Below are 18,702 nucleotides of genomic sequence, written 5' to 3' on the forward strand. Positions count from 1 at the left end.
CGATGTAACTCTTGTAAAAAATTTAATTATCGTCCATCTGGACAAGAAGAACATGGTTAAATGTATAGGTTTAGGTAGATTAGGTGCACTTGTGGAAAATTATGGAGTTTCGAAGCGACGAGTCGAAGTAATTTCTAATCTATTGGGCTTGTTGGTGCATCGAGTGTTTAAGTGTCGTTAATTAACTAGGCCTTGATAATCTACACTAGAATTAGCAATTAATTAATATATTGCAATCAAGGAGAGATCAGTCCTTTGCATTTTCTTCCAGTTGGTGTATCCCTTGAAAAAAATCTTCATTATCGTCCATCAGGACAAGAAAAACACAGTTGAACGTAGATTTAGGTAGATTAGGTGCACTTGCGGAAAATCATGGAGTTTCGAAGCGACACGTTGAAGCAATTCCTAGTCGGTTGGGCTCGTAATTGCATCGAGTGTGTGTATGTGTAAGTGTCGTTAAATAAATAGGCCTTGATAATCGACACTGGCGTTACTAATAAATAACTTTGCGGGCTATCGCGAATCCAGCTGTATCGATTTAAAGCGAGGAGAGATGTAACGCACGCTCCTGCCCACGAAGGATATTTCGAGAGCGGATATTTTAAAGCCGATATATCCATAGCAGAGATAATTTCAAGACGAATATAAAACCTCGGTGAAAAGGATCTTGTTGAACTTCTCCTCGACGTCTATATAGAGCATTCGTGTTCTGCTCTATTTTTCTATCCCTCCAATTTTATCCGAGTTCGAACAAACCCGACTTCCGGCTGTTTCACGAAAACGACCGGAGAAAGGAATACTCGCGGAGAGAAGGAAAGAAAGAATCGTATCGATCCGTGAAAGTGGATGAAAGAAAAGGACTCTTAACCTAAAAACTAGAAATGAACAAATATATCCCCCCGTTTCGAGCCTCGGGCTTAAAAACTGCAGCTTATTTTTTGGTATGCTTGATCGAGTGGGAAAGCTATCGAGGAGAGATTTTCTTGATTTTTATTCGGTGTAGTCGAAGGGATTGTGTGTCTTTAGGGAAGCTAAAGGGGCTTTCACGCATAATATTGATAAAGGGAAAAAGGGAAAGGCGATCGATCAGTGTTCCCTCGACGCGTAGTAGTCTCGTTTGATAATTAGCTTGGCACCTTTATGAAACGATGACCCAGAAAGGGCCCATTTGCCACGGGGTGCTTCGCTGCCTCTTAATATAATAATGGCTTACGAAAAGGCGCACGAAAGCTGGCCGAGCCTCACCTGTCCGCTGCAGACCTTCAGCCTCGAAGCTTTTTCACACCGAGAAATATCCTGCCAAGGATCCTTAATTAATCGAGCCTGGGCGAGGCAGCCCAACCTCAACATTTTCTCCGGCTATTACGCGATCTCTGGTCCACTTTGCCCGATTATTACCAATTAATCGCAGCTCGGAACATACCGATTACTCAAACGTTTTTCGACCGATCGACTATATCCTTGCTCGTTGTACCTGCGTGAAACGATCTCTGGTCCAATTTGGACGATTATTATCCAATTGATCGTTAGCTTAGAAAATTCCGATTGCTCAAACTTTTTTTAACCGATTAATTATATAGTTTGATATGGGAGAAGAGAGGACGCGGAAGCTCTGAAAATTCTCATTCGTTGTGCCTTAAAAGGATTTTTGGTCCACTTTGGTTAATTATTGCCAATTAATCGTTAGCTTAGAAAATTCCGATTACTCAAACTTTTTTCGAGAGATTAACTGTGTAGTGTGATGTATGTGGGAGAAGAGACGATAGGGAAACTCTGAAAATCCTCATTTGTTGTACCTGCATAAAACGATCTCTGTCCGCTTTTGGCCATCGAAAGCTCTACGGCTGCAAAACACGAGGGTTTCCGGATCGGTTTTCGAGTGGCCGAAAAACAAACGGTGACGATTTATTTTCCAAGACGAGCAATGACGCGCGATCAAATATGCATTTCACGTTGTGCTGGACGAAAGCAAACATTTGCCAAGCGAGCGATTATTAATGGACTGCTTTCGCGTGTAATCCTCATGGAGCAAAAGGTTAAGCCGGAATATTCAAGTGGAATCTCATAACTCTTGGATTCCCATTTGGGAAATCCCAGTTACATTATCAATCATTGATTTTTTCATTCGATGCTTTAGCCTTCCGGAAATAGTTCCAAATGCAGAAACTTTTTTCTCCTCTAATATGAAAGGTACGTACTGAACCATCAAGGCTATCGATTACTATTTTCAATTAGAAAAGGATCAAGGCGTGCTTGATGGGAGTTGGAGCACGCGTGCAGGTTTGATACCACGTGTCCTTTTTTAAAGAATCATCAGGCAGAATAAGTAACTCTTGGATTCCCATTTGGGAAATCACGGTCATATTATCAATCATTGATTGTTTCTTTCGATGCTTGAGTCTTCCGGAAACAGTTTGGAATCCAGAAAATTTGTTCTCCTCTAATATAATAAGTAGTGAACCACACACGAGGACTATGTTGATTAGTATTTTCAATTAGAAAGGATCAAGGCTCCCTGGTTGAAGGGTGGTGTACGCGTGCAGGTTTCGTTCCACGTGTCCTTTTCTGAAATAATCATCAACCAGAGTAAGGTACACTGTGCAGGGATTAATCCCAACCTCGCCAAATACAGATTATTTGCCCAGATGATAACTTTCCTCGTCTGACCTGTCATTTCTCTTTCCACTGAATTCCACCCTCGATCTAACAATACGAAATTGCTGTATATATATATATATATATATATATATAGTTATTGATTTTTAAGCGTGGAGGAAAAAATGGGATGAGAAGATTATTGCAGGGAGATTTGGCTAAGGTCAATTTGTGTCTGATGTGTGTTAGTGGTGCCAGGTCCTGACGATATCGACGTTGACAGGTAATTTTCGTGTGTCACTGCTGCATAGAGCGTATGGCCAGCCTGTCATTTTCGACATCGGGTTATCTATTCGCGTCAAGCAAAGTGCGAGCAAGTTTATCAAACCTGATGTGTCGTTTAGTTATAGTTGCTGTACTAAACGCTGCAGTCCTGTATTGCTCGTTCAGCCACATTTGCTGTACATTATAAAACAACGATTCTTTCGAACACCATTATTTGTCCGTTTGAAATTTACTAGAAAGAAACTTTGGCTTGTCCTATAAATACACGAATTTGTGGGATCGTTGGAAATTCAGGGATTACCGATTAATATCTATCGTTGAGAAAAGCATGCAGAATGTAGTTTGTAGTGGAGGAAATTCAGGGATTATCAATTAATATCTATTGTTGAGAAAAGCAGAATCTAGTTTGCAATGGAGGATGGGGCGTTTTGTTACGTTATAAACCAGCCATTCTCTAAAAGCCATTATTTGTTCTTTTAAATTTAATACAAAGAAACTTTGGTTTGTCCTATACACGAATTTGTGGGATCGTTGGAAATTCAGGGATTATCGATTAATATCTATCGCTGAGAAAGCAAAATCTGGCTTGCATTGGAGGAGGATGAGGCGTGTGGAAACCAATAGAGTAGTTTTGCTGGTTGAATTGCAATCAACTCGATGATTAGAATATTGTAGCAGGCAATTAATCCAGTAGCTCCGAATCCTTGCAGCAATTTTTGCGATGACTACAAAGAAGCCCCACCTACACCCCAACGAGAGTGAACCAATGGAAAAAATTGTCTATCGTGAATGTGAAAAAATGGAACGACTTTATGGCGCGAAATTTGATTTGTTCGAGATAGAATTTTATGAGAGAGAATGCAGGGCACGATATATATTGATAAATCGAATTAAGGATGAGTAACACGAGGGAAGAATTGTGATCAAACGCGTGATGGATAAATGGTCACACACTCACACGTACAAACAATTATTTACATATGTGCATCGAGAGAAAAATTGATGGACGATTGGACACGATTGTTTGGAAAAAATAACAGATACTTTTCGCGTTTGGACAAAATTTCCTTAACAAAGACAAATTTGCAAGCTTTGCTTCAATATTTTTATCATTTGTTTAAAAATATTCAAGCCAAAAATGCGAGGTTCTCTCTGTACAAAATTTATATACTTATAATATAATACATATACGACAACCCAAATTCTCGTTAAAGGTCAGATAAGAGTTCGTGCAGAAAACACGTGAGAAAAAATTGGAAATAAAAACGTTGACCAAAACTCACCCTTGCACACAGAACGAACACACACGCACACACGAGGAAGCGATAATAGGATGATGAACATATAGCATTTTGGAGAGAAGAAGAGCTTGGACAAATATTTAAGGAAATAATTAATATAAATATCATTAATTAAATTTGGAGAAAATAATTAAACATTTGGCTAATTTTCCTCAATTTCTCCTCGCTCTCTCCTCTCTCATTATCTAATACTGCGTTCCCCCATGGGTACCAGCAGAGGATAATGTATGTACACCTATTTATGCATGTCCTAATAAATAAATAATATGCGAATTAATATACGTGAAACCGCCGGCGGAAAGTGAAGGAGATAAATAGAGAAAGAGAGAGAGAGAGAGAGATATATATATATATATATATAGACTGGTGGCAAAGTAACAGAAGTAGCTATATAAATAAATTCAATCGAACAGTAATGTTGCTCGCTTAAAAAAAATGTCAGTCGTCGAAAAATGTTGGAAAACATCAAAGAATTTTCCAAATAGCACTGGTGCTGTTTAACAAAAGTGTGGCTGGATTTTCTCGTGGCTTGCATAGATCGAAAATGATTGGCATATTTGAAAGTTGAAAAGGGAAAGAAAAATAAAAAATTATACAGGTCGTCCCAGTTGAAGGCACAGCCACTGCACAGTGACATTCTAGTGGTTACAGCCTGTAGCTGTTTAATAAGCAGATATTCCCATTGCTGGAACGCATTTAAATCCTATCTTTCGTGCTTTAACCAAGTTGGCAAACATTTGCTTACTCGGCAAGCTGGTTTGTCCCAAGAGCAAACAATCAACTCCTGAGCCCATTAAACTTATCGAGCTGCTTTGTAAATTACGTTGGCCGAATCATTTTTCAGTCTATGTTTGCCACGCTATTGCACACTTGACAGCAGAGATTTAGCAAGTAGAGGCAGAGTACAGAAGAAACAGAGGTGGAAGATGAAGAGATAGAAGAAGAAGAAGAACAAGTAGCGAAATTGCACGAGGAATTTTTTTACAAATCCAAAAAGACAAAACACACTTTGAAGAAAGCAACGTCGACTTGGAAATTTATGTGCTTTTTGTACAAGTATTTTATGTGTCAATCGAGTAAGTGTGAGTTAAGTTGATTGCCAGGTTCACAGTATTGTCACTGGGTCAGACATTGCACAATTAAACTATTAAAATTTAGCACAAGTCTAAATATCAGTATGTAAAAGTTTAATTCAAGGGTTGCTTGGTAATCCAGTACGTTACTTGTAAATTTTTCCAAAGGTTTCAGGTCGAGTCCCAAGAGGTTTGAGACGTTAGGGTTGGTGGGCTCCATGAATCTTTCAACGGGTACAGGATGTTACGAAGGCTTATAATCATGCTTTACCAAAAGCTTCTCTTCTCTCTCTCTCTCTCTCTCTCTCTCTCTCTATCTCTCTCTATCTTTACAACTGCAATTTTGCAGAAGTATCTGTCATTTTAAGTCGCTTCAACTAATTTTAAACTTTAAAAAGTCAGGCTACTCTAACTTTGGCTGAAAAGATGCTTCGTCCAAGAAAAATAATATGGCAAAATTTTATGGAACGATCAATCGTTGTACAACAGAATCTCTAATAATTTGATCCTTATTTTTTTAGAAACTACAATTTTCAAAACGGTCTGACATGTATCTCAAACAAATCTTCGATGGTTCGTTTCAAAATATCAATATTTATTGAAAATCAATTATTTTTAAGTTTGTAGTTTTTCATTACACTGCATGGTCCCTTCGTCAGAAATATTACGTAACGTTTTAGACTCTTTTTAGAAGCAAGGAGACATTTTTGAAAAAAATTGATGTTTACAAAAATTCTACGTGCCACTACCACATCAACTAATCTTTAATCGATCTAAAAAGTTAGTTTCTTCAAATCGTTAATTAAAATTTGCGCGAGTTACTTTATTTATGACAGAATTGAGTTTATACAGAAATTTAAAGATTGTCTGCCTAGCACGGCATGAATCTACTGAATGGAGCTCGCTAAACTGTAAACTTGAGTTTACCACAAACTCGATAACTTGAGATAATAAGCCTCTAATCCCACGTTGAAGCTACTATATAAAATAGAGTTTAGTGTTGGAAGAAGAGATAAATTTGGTCTGACCAATCGGAATTCTGTAGACCTGACAAGCGAGTGGAAAAGCGTCGGAGAGTCTGGGAGGGCCGGAGAGTTGTCGGAGTTTGGTATAGGTGTGCGGTATTGTGTAAGTGTATTGGCGACGTAAACCGGAAGGAAGTGTATCTGTGAAAGATGGTACCTTGGCACTTCATGCCCTGGTGGATGACACCATAGAGAAGACTACCGCAGTGGTCGCAGAAGGTGGGGCTGTTGTACGTGTGTTGCTTGAATTGGTGCTTCGTCCGTGTGTCCTGCGTTATCACAACTTTACGTACAAGGTGCACGCACACACCGAAACTCTGGATCTCTTACATGGGATAGGCGGAAAAGCGGTGGGATACGCAGGAGTTGCTGGGAAAGCACCAAGGGACTCGACTTGAATTTTTAAATCTTCCAAATGGCTGCAAAACGTGCTGAAAAAATCCGAGGAAAATTCCACGAGCCATCGGGAAAGTTCCGAAAAACTCTCCCGAATTTGCTCCTCCGCTTTTTCATCATTTGCTCGCGTGCACGGGGAAATTTTAGTTTTGTATCGTTGGACCAATGGAATTTGCTTATACCCGATGCATCTTCATCATCTTCGTTCTCCATTCAGCACACCGTGCAATTTTTCTCGCAGAGGTAGAAGCAGGATTTTGGATTAAAAACTTGTGGAGAATCGTCACTGTAGTCTCTAAAGGGGAAAAATGTGGCCTTTATATTGGGAGGAGACGTGGAAGCTTCGATGGGAAGCGGAAAAGCTTGAGATAAGATTGCGAGTCTTCTGGGAGGCGCAACCGTCGGCACCGGCGCGTGTGTCTCCGTCATACCGTTGATCATCGCCTTCGGAAAATCGCGTTTGACGAAGAAACCGATTGAGACCGGTCACTCGGAAAACTCAATTTTCTTTCAGCCCGATACGATTTTCTTGACTGGAAAATGAATTTTCTCCGCGTAATGAGCCATGAAAATGGCCAATTCTGCAAGAAAGAAAACTGTCGGGAAATCACGAGTGTCCTTTAAACAATTTCACGATGAAAAATGAAGAAAATCCCGGCGATAGTTATCCAGGAAAATCCATGTGAAAATTCTGGGTAGAAAGGACGCGGAGCTGGGGAATATGAGGTGCAAATCTGATTATCGACACGCTACCGCTCATTATAATACTAACCAGGCCTGTTATTAGCAATTAGCCTCTCCACTTGACTTCCTAAATTCACCTATCTTTACTCTCTCGATCCAAACTTTCACCGACACTTTTACTCCGCATCCGGGCTGAAAATTCATCGATCCCACAGAGAAATTGGCATAAATTGCAAAGGAAAATCCAATTTCATAAGGAAAATCTTCTATTGTGGTATATTGTTTTCTGCAAAAGCGTCGGTTTTACAATTGAAACTCTAGTAGGTATAGTAGGAATCTCTGAAAGAATTGCACCGTGTGTGCCGTTGAATGCCGATGGTTTCCTCCTCCATAAGCAAATTCCATGTGGTAGTTTAAAAGGGAAAAAATGCCTCGGAAAGGTTTCTGCGTATGTGGATGAACGAGGAGGAGGAGGAGGAGGAGGAGGAGGAGGAGGAGGAGGAGGAGGAGGAGGAGTTGCATGGGAATCGAGTAAGTAGCTCGGTCTCTTTGAAAGAGACGCCGTTGTGTTGGTGGAACGTGGAAAAATAGAGGGGAGAAAACTCATATTTCATTTTTAACTCCCCGGAGCAAATATTATTGCATACGGAAGCGTTCCCGGTGCGCGTCGATTCAATAAGACGAATTGGCCCAAAAACTCTGTCTCGAAAGTAAATTCGACTGATCGTAAAGTGCATGCAGGAATTTCCTTCAAAATTAAACGATCGCTTTGAATTCTTTTATTTTGTCAGTGGTAAAACTTGTTCTCTTTCGGTTGGCTGATAAATTGCCACGTATACATTTGTGTACGTATATACATGTGCTATTTTATGAAATAAAAAAAGGAGGGAGGCGAGTATGATGAAACGAAGGAGTTGGAGGGTGAATTCCCAGGGGGTTAAACACGCGAATAGAATGTGAAACCGAATCAGTTATAGGCATTTGCTATACACAGGGGTCCTCCAGGAAATATCTGGCATTGCACGCACCACATCCCACAGGACTCCCACGCGGTGCTCCAGTAATCTACGGGCTAACCAGGAACGCTTCCGTCTTCCCACGCACCAATCTCATTCACACCCTTGGCCCCTTAAAACACCCCCAGTTGAAAAATATATCAAACCATGAATTAAATAAACGTTTAAAGGTGGAGGAAGGCAAGCAATCTCTTAAATTAATCTCCAATTAAAACATAATAATAAAAACAGAAAATTGAAAAAGTTGTGGAAATTATTGATGAAAACGGTTGGAGGAATATTCGACCTTTGAGGATATTTCTTACGGGTGAATTTTCATCGGGTGGAAGCAATAATCGATCGGATCTTATTCCATTTCTGGGAAGGGATGGTTATAAGCGTGATTAAACGAAGCTGAGGACGCTTTGAGATAAAATGCGAAGGACTCCGAATATTCTCCCGGTACTTCTGGCTCAAGGACTCTCCTATTATTTCCTGATCCTGATAGTGAAAGCGTAGCTGCCGTCCTTTATTTGCCGATTGATGTAATTTCTCCCCCTCCCTATTCTCAACTCTCGTATACTCCTTTAGCGGTTAATTATTCGACTCCTCGTTCATTTTATTTTAATGCTATTTACTCCTAAAATTTTCTACCTATCCAATTTTCATACTATACGTATATATGTGTGTGTATTGCTCGATTGTAAGCTTTCTCGTAAAAAGAAAAAAATAATAACAAAAATTTACAACCATGAGGCAATGAAAGAAGGCGTTTTTTTTTCTCTATTCTTGAAATATTACGACCCTGTCCATCCCGAGTTCCTGATTTCATCCACAGCAGCCCCCTGTGAGGGATAAGGTTAAGAAGCTTTCACGTGGCTTCAATATCGGTGTTATTAAATTCTTGCGATAAAAAAAGCGAGTTTACTGGATAAATCGTTGGTCATCAAAATAGTTTCAACTATTAACCGAAGCTGCGCGAGTGCTACCATTACTTCCCCTACGGTTATTTGATCAGGCGAACTCGAGTTTATTTTAAGATTTTAACAGAGGGCATCGAACGATTAATTAGCCCGGGATAAGTGGAGGATTTGAATTGGGAGTAAATAGAGGGGGCTTAAAGGGGAATATACAGAAAAGAGAAAAATCGAAGGGGGAAACATTATCAAATAGCAAATATGGGAGTAGAGCAGAGTAAATTATAGAAAGGGGGTGGTGGTGGTGGTGGTGCAGGAGATCGGTGAATTAGAAAGAGAGAACGAGGGGGGGGGGGGAGAGAGAGAGTGAAGAGGAGGGGGGTGTGAGATAGATGGAAGGGAGGAGAGGGAAACTGGGCCAAGCCAGGCTGCTTGACAAGTTGGGCAAGGTCGGCGACCGATCGATACCCTCCACGTTTTCGAACAACCCCCTACCGGTTCACCCCTTTACCCCTTCTTCACATACACACGCCACATACACCTCGAAACTACTCATAAATTATTTTCTCAAATATGAAACATGCTGCTTTCAACAGCTTGCCTCGATTTTGACTCGTCGACCAATTTTCCAGTCCAAAATATCCCTGGAACATCCCCTGAATCCATCATAAACGTACAGATAGTCGTATTATGCAGATGGCTCGATTCTAACAGCTCTTATGTTGATATTAATGGTAAGAATGATAATAGCAGTGATAAAAGATTGGAAAAAATGAAAAAAAGATTTGCCACCGCGAGGAAATCGTCAGGAAAGATCGAAGAGCGTCCCTGAGCCAGAAGATCGAAGGACGAGGACGTATAGGTGAAGGTCGATGTATCTCGTTGGAAAGGGTCGAGGGTCAAGCTGAAGTTGTGTGGTAGAAGAGAAGGGAGTCTGAAGACTTACGTCCGAGTCGGCCCCTTTGTCAGCTCCCGGGCAAGTGAAGGTCACGTATTCGTGACATCTCTTGTGTACGACGAAGCTGCAGACTGAAACACAAGGAAAAACGTGGTCCAAAGTTTCCTCCTCTTCCTTCAAGGTCACTCTTCTCAAGGTCAGCCGGGGACCCTCTTACCTTGGCACTGATATCCCTGCTTCCCGAAGCCCCTGCAACACACGAAGCAACCCTCAGTTTTAGTTTTACTCCAATAATCTTCCTTCTCCTTCGCTCTTTCTGGACCACATCGTTTTATCCAACAATTCATTCTGTACTAATTAATTGTTCTTAATGGGTAAACGAAGATATTTCAAAATTAAGGGGAAATTAATACGTGGTTGCAGGTATCCACCTCGATCATAGTAGAAGACATCTGCTATACATTTTGGCCTATTTTAATCGCCTTAGGAAATTTTTTCTAGGAAAGTAAACAATGTGCAGAAAAAATTTTCTGACTTGGAAGTGGATTGAATCGATGCTACCGTCTTGTGTCCATCTCAAAGTTAAGTAACCTTCGTCTGAAACATTGATCTGTATTTTGCTACTTTTCGAGATGTAATTGCCTCTGGTCGATTAAAATGGGACACCCTCTACATGGACGTATGTACGACTGTTATAGGTACACTGAGAAACCAACTCAATTGGTTCAAATAAATGTTTATTTGAATAGATTCCAATTACGCATACCTGCTTTTAATAAAAAGCTCATTGAATTTCAAATAATATATTTGAATTTAATCAAATTTAATTTATTTAATCAAATTGCATTAACAGCAAGTAAATAATTTTATTGGCGCTATTCCACACAAAGATTTATTTGAAACAAATGATGTTTTTCTTTCACTGTATAAAAATCGAAACCAAAAAGACTATGATTCGTAAATGATTAGGGAAATGGTCAATGAATAAATAAAAACAAGTTCTCACGATATATCAACAAGAGTACCTGAATGTTCCCCGTCCCTTTCAATTTTGCTATTTTGACGCCCTTTTGATGAAATATTATCGTTTAACGCGTGACTGAATAATAGTTCCACTGTAAAATAACATAATTATTACTTCAGGTGCCATGGTTATTGCCATCCAAGCAAACTCGCGTGATACTGTGAGCAAAATGCTTCACAGAGACTCCATAATTCTCATGGGATCACCAGTTGAGATAAAAAAAAAGGTATTCGAGTCTTGATAAATTCTATATTTGCAGGGTTTAATTAATCAAATGGTTATTGATTGGAGTTTGAAGCGAGTGGATTAATAAATAAAAATATACGTCATCCGTAACGTGATACTGGGGTGATTGGCTAATATATTTATTATATTCAACACGAGCCGATGGATCGCCGTATCTCGTACGTTCCGTAATTATATCGGATTTTTTCTCTCTTTCTCTCACACACGCTATGATTGATCGCGCCTGACAAGCCTGGATAACATACGTAATTTGCCGCAAAGTGTCTATTCCGAGATATAATTAGGCCTGCGACAGCTGCGCCGGACGGGGAAACCGGGAACTACCGAGTCTTCCCTATCTCTTTTTCTCTCGCTAAATTTTACTCCTTTTTAACCGTTTGAGAGAGAAGAAGAGTTTAACTCGATGAATTATTCCAAGGATTTTTTTGTTTTTTAATTTATACAATCTCTCTTGAGAGTCGAGCATTGTTTCTTAGCGAAAGAAAAGAGAGCAGCTGGCCCCGCCACCTGTTGGACGCGTCTGGCACTGCGCGGAGCTAAAAATGGCGCGTATCGAAAAATCGACTGGGCGTCGCGAGACACAGCCAGGGGATCAACGGGACGTCGATAAAAGCCCCCTGCCAGACCTTCTCAATGAAATTAATTAACGTCTTTGACTCGTAAAACCAACGATAAAAAATTTCAAATCCCTCCAATCTCATTTACCAGTGCATTCGAGCTATTCTTCTCTAATTAACCTCAAAGCCGATTCCTGCGAGTTTGGAAAATGTCGAAAACTCAATTGTTTTCACAAAGTGCCAGGGGATCAAAGCTCTCGGATGCTCAAAAAATTGCATGGCTACGTAATTCCTTTACAACCCCATATTTCGCATAATGTAAATATTAAAAAGGTAGAGTTCGTTTGAATTTTTTAAGAAGATCGTATTAAGGGAAGAGGGGAGGGGTAGTAGAGCACTCAATAGAGCAGCTCGTTGTGTCTAAAAGTGCATTTCCAATGTCAAGCTTTGTTTACGAGGCTCCAACGAGTGACGCCTGAATGCTGGACCGCCGCGCCGATTACATCAGCTTCAATGAGCAAATCAATATTTCAAGGTTCTACACGGTATGATCGTCGGCCACCGTACACATTTTAGCCGCGCGTCATTGTTGGTGTCAATGCGCATCGTTTTATGCATCGTGTGACTCCCCCCCCCCCCCCTCCCTCTCCTATTATAATTTTAATCCCCCTCCCCTCCCCAGTCAAACTTGCAGTGAAAAAATGTCTCAAGACTGAAAATAAACTTTGCAAAACAATGCAATCTTTTTCTCTGGGAACTTCTCGAAGAGTTACAAGAAATTTTCATGAGAAATTCCAGCAACTTTGAAAGGAAATTATTGGGCTGTAAGGAAAATCATATTGGACAGGATAACGTGTGAACTCCGTTTGTTAATAATTTATCGGTTGATGTTACCGTGCATTTAGTAGTTTTCAAACTACAGGCGTGCAATGGTAAACTTTGTACTAGTTTTACGATCCATCTGCTGGACATTAAAATGATAGGTTGGCGGTTTATAAACGTGTTTGCGTGTGCGTATGCGAGCGACGATTGCTTATGCATATTAGACGAGGTCGCCAGGCCGTAACGTATATGTTAATTAGGCTCGATTAACATATTCCACAAAAACTTATCTGTCCCTTCCCCCGCTTCTCGCGTCTCCTCTATCTTACGGAACAACGCATTTTTCTAACATCGATTAGGGATTTTTTTAGACGAAAAAAAATAACCCAAGAATTTCCAGTGGAAAAAGACGTTAATGAACGGACGCGAAATTTCAAGATTATTACAACGAAACATTAAAACGAAATATCAAATATCGCATTGCAGAGAGCAGCAAAAATTATTGCCTGATAAAAGTGGAAAGATCGTGGAGAATGGATGTCAAAAGAGGGAGGGGGGAGGGGGAGGAGTGATTCGATCCATACCGTTTCCGGTTAATATTTATATACGAGAAACGATGAGCCGGATGGATTACGAGGAGCGAATCGAGAGGAGAGCGCGTGAGTTTTGTTTGCCAGCGAAGCGACCAGCTTTTGCAAACGAGTTAAATAACGCGATTCCGCGTGATTATGAGAAGCCAAGCTCGCAGCCGTGCTGGCACGCGGAATATAATTGCTGCATTTTAGTCTCGTTCCATTTGCATCTCGCGTAACAAAAGTGTCCCAACGACTGTCCATCGATCAGCAAGAAGCATCTTAAATCAAATGTCTCATATCGACGCTACAGATTCTTTGCGTAAATTCATTTTCTTCCGTCTGTCCGCCACTCGCTGTTTCTACTTGAAAAACACAGCTTAGATTTGGTTGCTCGAAAAGCGGGATTTAACGGAGGGGATGGAGCAGCGAATATCTTATCGTAAAAACGATTTTGCGAGGTAAAAAATATAGCGAGGGGAAGATAAAACTGGCAGTTGGCGTTACGATCGCTACTGGTGGATATGCACCATTGCAAATCCGTACAAGCTCGATGTAGGCTAATCACAGATTTGCCTGGCTTTATCTCTTTCACCCCCACCCCCCCCCCCCCCCCCCCCCACGCCCACCACACACATTGTACCTAAGTTGTAGAAACACATCTGCCCAGATGCGATAAACTCTTTTTTGTCATGCTTTTCTTTTTATTAATCGTAAAACTTGGCATTTTTATTGTAATTGAGAGAAATGCAAATTTGGAGGGAATAAATTTTGTCTAATTTATGGAGGGAAGACTCTCGATGACATTTATGTTAAGAGGTATAAAGGGTGGGGACTGGGTAACCTTTCGAGAGCCTTTGTTCCGTTCTAATTGGTTTAGCCTGGCGAGCATCGATTTCGGAATCAGCCTGGATGCCACCCAGAGCCGAGTCGAGTATGAAAAAGCCCTCTCGCGATGCTTCGAGCTGCATAATGCAACTAACGCGTGTGTACAACTTGGCGAAAGAAAGCAAACGCGGTGTCATGGCTTCTGTCAATATATGTATATACTTATTGGAAACGTAACATTTATTTCAGACAATTTTCTTCCATTTTTTCGGCCCTCCTCCAATCACTTCCGGTTTTGCTCATTGGCTATCGTGACGATTCAACGCTAATCCTGTTCTATAGAGGATATATTGCCTCGATAAATTTTCTTGGACTACTTTAGGCCTCGATCGCATCAACTTCCGGTTTCTCGGTTCTAATCAGAGATTGGTTTAATTAAACCTAGCCGTATTAATTCGAGCCAATGGGAAACCGATAGGAGGGAATCGATCAGTTTCTCTAAAAATAACCGGAAGTACGAATCAAGAAATCTTTCTTTGACAAATTTTCCTGCATTTCTTCGCGTTTCCTTCATCCCCTTCCGGTTTCAGTTGTCAGGTGTCACGACGATTCAATGGGAATTCGGTTTAAAAGAATCGACCAGCTTCTCACAAAATAAGCGGAAGTACGAATCGAGAAATCTTTCTTTGATAAATTTTCTTGAATTTCTTCGAGTCTCCTTCATCCATTTCCGGTTTTCGGCCATTTATCAGAGACTGGCTCAACGGTGGTCGTATTATTGGTTGATTCGATACAAGCCCGATACAAGATAATTGATCAATCCATCAGTTTTACAAAAGAACCGGAAGTACCAAGCGAGAAATCTTTCCATGGCAAATTTTCTTGGACTCGTTCAGACCTCATCCTTCATTTCCGTTTTCGGTTGTTATCTGAGATTAGGTTGAAGGTGGCCGTTTCAGGTCGATCGAATGCGAATCCGATAAAGGATAATCTACCTATCCATCAGTTTCACAAAATAATCGAAAGCACGAATCGAGAAATCTTCCTTTGACAAATTATCCTGAATTTCTTCGGGCTTCTTCATCCACTTCCGGTTTCAGTTGTCAACTTTCGCGACGATTCAATGGAAATCCAACGATTGGAGAAAATCGATCAGCTATGCAAAACAGCGTAGAGTTGTACAAATGGAGAATCCTAATATTTCTTTGACAAATTTTCCTGAATTTCTTCGCGCCTCGTTCATCCACTTCCGGTTTCGGTTGTCAGCAACGGTTAGAGCTGGCTGTATCGCGACGATCTCTATAATGAGGAGGGAGCTGGATTTTGTCAGGTAATTAGCGTATTCCCTGGCGTTTTGCCAATTCGAAGACTGTCCCATCGACTCATCGCAAATTCGCCCTACGTCTCTCCTTTAGTTTCGTGTAAAACAAATGACGGGCAAAGTATCGCGTGCTCCTCGTCTTCTCCCCCCAAGGCATCCCTCGCCATTCTCATTAACTTTTCTATATACACACGTTTATTTCCGGAATCTCAACATCAAACTTCCGTGATCCCTGAGATTACCTACATATACTCTCTTATAGAGTAAGCGCAACCAGTGGCACTTCCGGTTCAGGCTTTTATTCTCGATCAAAAGATACTGTACAGTCCGTGTGTATCGACGACAAGCATTTTAATCTTTGCCATACGTATACCGCGGGGCTGCACCATAGCCTTAATTAATCTTTCTTAATTTTTTTACACTATCTTCATCACGTTATTAATTTTTCTAAACCAACAGAGTATAATTAGTCGTTATAAAAAAAGCCCAGAAGGTATTTATAAGATTTAAAAAATATCCACATCGTTCTTAAATCAACTTACCGAATACTTATAAATTCGCAGTTATTTAAAGTGGCTTGGGGCGTCTCGCACCCCGACTTTACTACGTTACGTAATTTCTCTTACGTGTCTATATAACAAAGTTTTAAAAAATCATCGAGACACGTGTTTTGAAATAATTAAACAAAATTTGTGTTTACTCTGATAAACTACCGGTAGAGTCGAATCAGTTTTAGGATAAACCGTGTACCGGAAGTTGATGCAGGTCAAAGTTGAAGGCGACGTAAGAGGAGATGGGAGGTACGTGACGTAACGACAGTTGGGTTCTAGGCAACCTCGAACTTAGCAGATCGAAGGTAATTTGAGAAAGAGAAACTGCCAGTTCTCTCGTTCCTTTCATCGAGTGTCGCATAGAGTAGTCCAAAGCTGCGAAGGTTTCGTTGCGAAGCTTGCACAGGTTTGTAGTTTGCCAAAGTGGATTTATACTATGCAAATGTGTATAGTGCATGTAACGATATCATTCTTGGCTCGAGTTCAGTTTATCTAACCAAATTTGCCTGCTGGCTTATAGGAAAAATGTTCTCACCATCGCAAATGTTTCTATGCAATAAAATGAAGACTAGAATAATTCTTTCTGGTGTCGAAGTAATGTTACGCTGAATTCGAATACGAAAAATTCCTTGTTGGAAAATTGAAGGTAAAGCTTGAATAAACAGGCGTGATTTGGCTTGAGGCCAATGAACTGCCTGTTGAGTTCCACTTGGAATTTCATTCGATCGTTCATCAACAAAAGTAGCCAGATGTTTGAATAATTCAGTGAGAAATTTTGATAAGTTTATTGTGAATTTTGAAATTGTTATACTGACGTGTTAAGAATAGAAGTCGTAAGTGACATTTACGATATATTTCGCAATAATTAGACATTTACAAATTAAAATACGTAGGAATGCATGATTAAATGAAAGTTTCAGATGATACAAATCAGTGAAAAAAATCAGGTGAAGCGTTGAAATTGGTGAGTACTTATGCTAAATAAAATTTCAGCCAGTGAGCATTCTTCATTAGAATAATGAACAAATTTATTGATATGACAAATACTTGATTATAATAATTAAATTATTCATGATTCATTATATCAATCAATTTTGTTTATTATTTCAGTGTAAATATTTACTGGCCAGAAAAGGTTTTGCAAGTGCAGTTAAAGTGAGGATGAAGATACGAGGTGGAAAAAATTGAAGATATAAAAAATTATAGATACGACTTTTAATACGACAGTATTGTATAGGTGATTGATTGAAATAAGAAGAGAAGGGGGAGGGGGTGTAGGTGCGAAGGAACAAGATGCTCGAGAAGATAGGGAGTAGAGAGTTGCAATTACTAGGAGGTAACTGCTAGAAATCCCTGAGGATTTCGTCTACGATGTACTTGCTTAAAGATAACCAAGCCAGAATACTACTTCAATTATGCTAAAAGCCATTTTACATTATTCTTGCACCATCGATTGCTAATAATGGCTTATATCCCTTTTTTTGAACTATCGAATAAACCTTTATTACACCAGCCTCCTAATATCATTTCTCAATAAAACCCAACTCTCTATCTCTACTACACTTTCTTTTCTTTATTTTAAAAATCTTACATAAACCTTTGTCTCCTGTTTCTACCTCCTCCACCCCCTCCCCCTATATCTCATGAAAAATCCACTTTTCTCTCAAGTTTTTGCTCCCTGATATTGCTACCACTGTTATTACGAAGGTTTCCTCGAAAATTCTTAAAGTAAGAAAATTCCAGAAACAATATAAAAGCTTGATGAATGCGAAAAACGTTCGAGCGAATCGTGAATACTTCTGAATTGACCTTGGACTTTTTCAGATCGTGCCACGTGTATAACTCGGAGGAAACGACCCGCGAGAACCGAAAACTTTACCATTTTATCGTGATGTGAATAAGTTGATCTGTTGACGAGGGGAAATTTAACCTGACGGAAAAATGAAAATTTCTACAAGAGTATCCATAAAAAAATAATACAAAATATACGACGTATAAACCGATGAGAGAATTATCGATTAAACAAATAAAGGTTTTTTTTTACATTTCATTAAGCTCTGAAAATACGATAATTTTTAAAATTTAAGAATAGGAGGGGGATAAAAATTGGTCGTTTTAACGTCACTAAAAAAATTCTATAAAGGAACAAGTACCAGGGCTAGCTCTATTGGATAACATCACGTTGTCCGTTAATATCTGTTTACAATAGGATGCTTATTTATTTTGTCGAGTCTATTATTGCAGCGACTCGCGAAAAACGGTGAAAGAGAATCGTGATAAACGGGTGATGGGGGCCAATTTCTTTTTCCAAAGTCACCACTAACGTCTCTCAGCATCGTAACCATAGATCTCCACGCTGTCGTCTCTCTTCTCTATAAATAAAATCGGCAATAGGACGGGCTCGTTTATGAACGAAGGACGGCTATAAAAGTAAAGAGAGAAAGATGGATCGAATATATTAGAAAGGGGAGGGGAGCGGTTAAAGAAGAGGAAGAGCCAGCAAATGCAAGGAAACAATTTTTCAGCCCGAAGATGAAAAACGAAAAATCTCAATAGGATTACGATAAAATTTCAGATTACTGTGAAATTACGTCAAGGTGCTATCAAAATTC

The 18,702-nt window shown here is 39.9% G+C and overlaps 1 protein-coding gene across 2 annotated transcripts in view; it reads right to left on the minus strand.

Moving 5' to 3' along the window:
- The window catches only part of LOC136781000 (protein kinase C, brain isozyme-like), a 43,660-nt gene that overhangs the window by 14,012 nt on the left and 10,946 nt on the right, over window positions 1-18,702 (minus strand). Inside the window, exons 2-4 of one of the 2 annotated variants that reach the window (XM_066739646.1) lie at window positions 10,387-10,418; window positions 10,218-10,300; window positions 6,437-6,548 (exon numbers count right to left, since the gene is read on the minus strand). In XM_066739646.1, the coding sequence (XP_066595743.1) occupies window positions 6,437-6,548; window positions 10,218-10,300; window positions 10,387-10,418 (227 nt within the window). The remainder of the gene's footprint in view (window positions 1-6,436; window positions 6,549-10,217; window positions 10,301-10,386; window positions 10,419-18,702) is intronic. The other variant, XM_066739645.1, reaches the window with a different exon arrangement.

The sequence above is a fragment of the Prorops nasuta genome, unplaced genomic scaffold, assembly GCF_024137725.1.
Source record: "Prorops nasuta isolate Cenicafe-Biocafe unplaced genomic scaffold, Cenicafe_Pnas_1.2 PNAS00021, whole genome shotgun sequence".
NCBI lineage: Eukaryota > Metazoa > Arthropoda > Insecta > Hymenoptera > Bethylidae > Prorops > Prorops nasuta.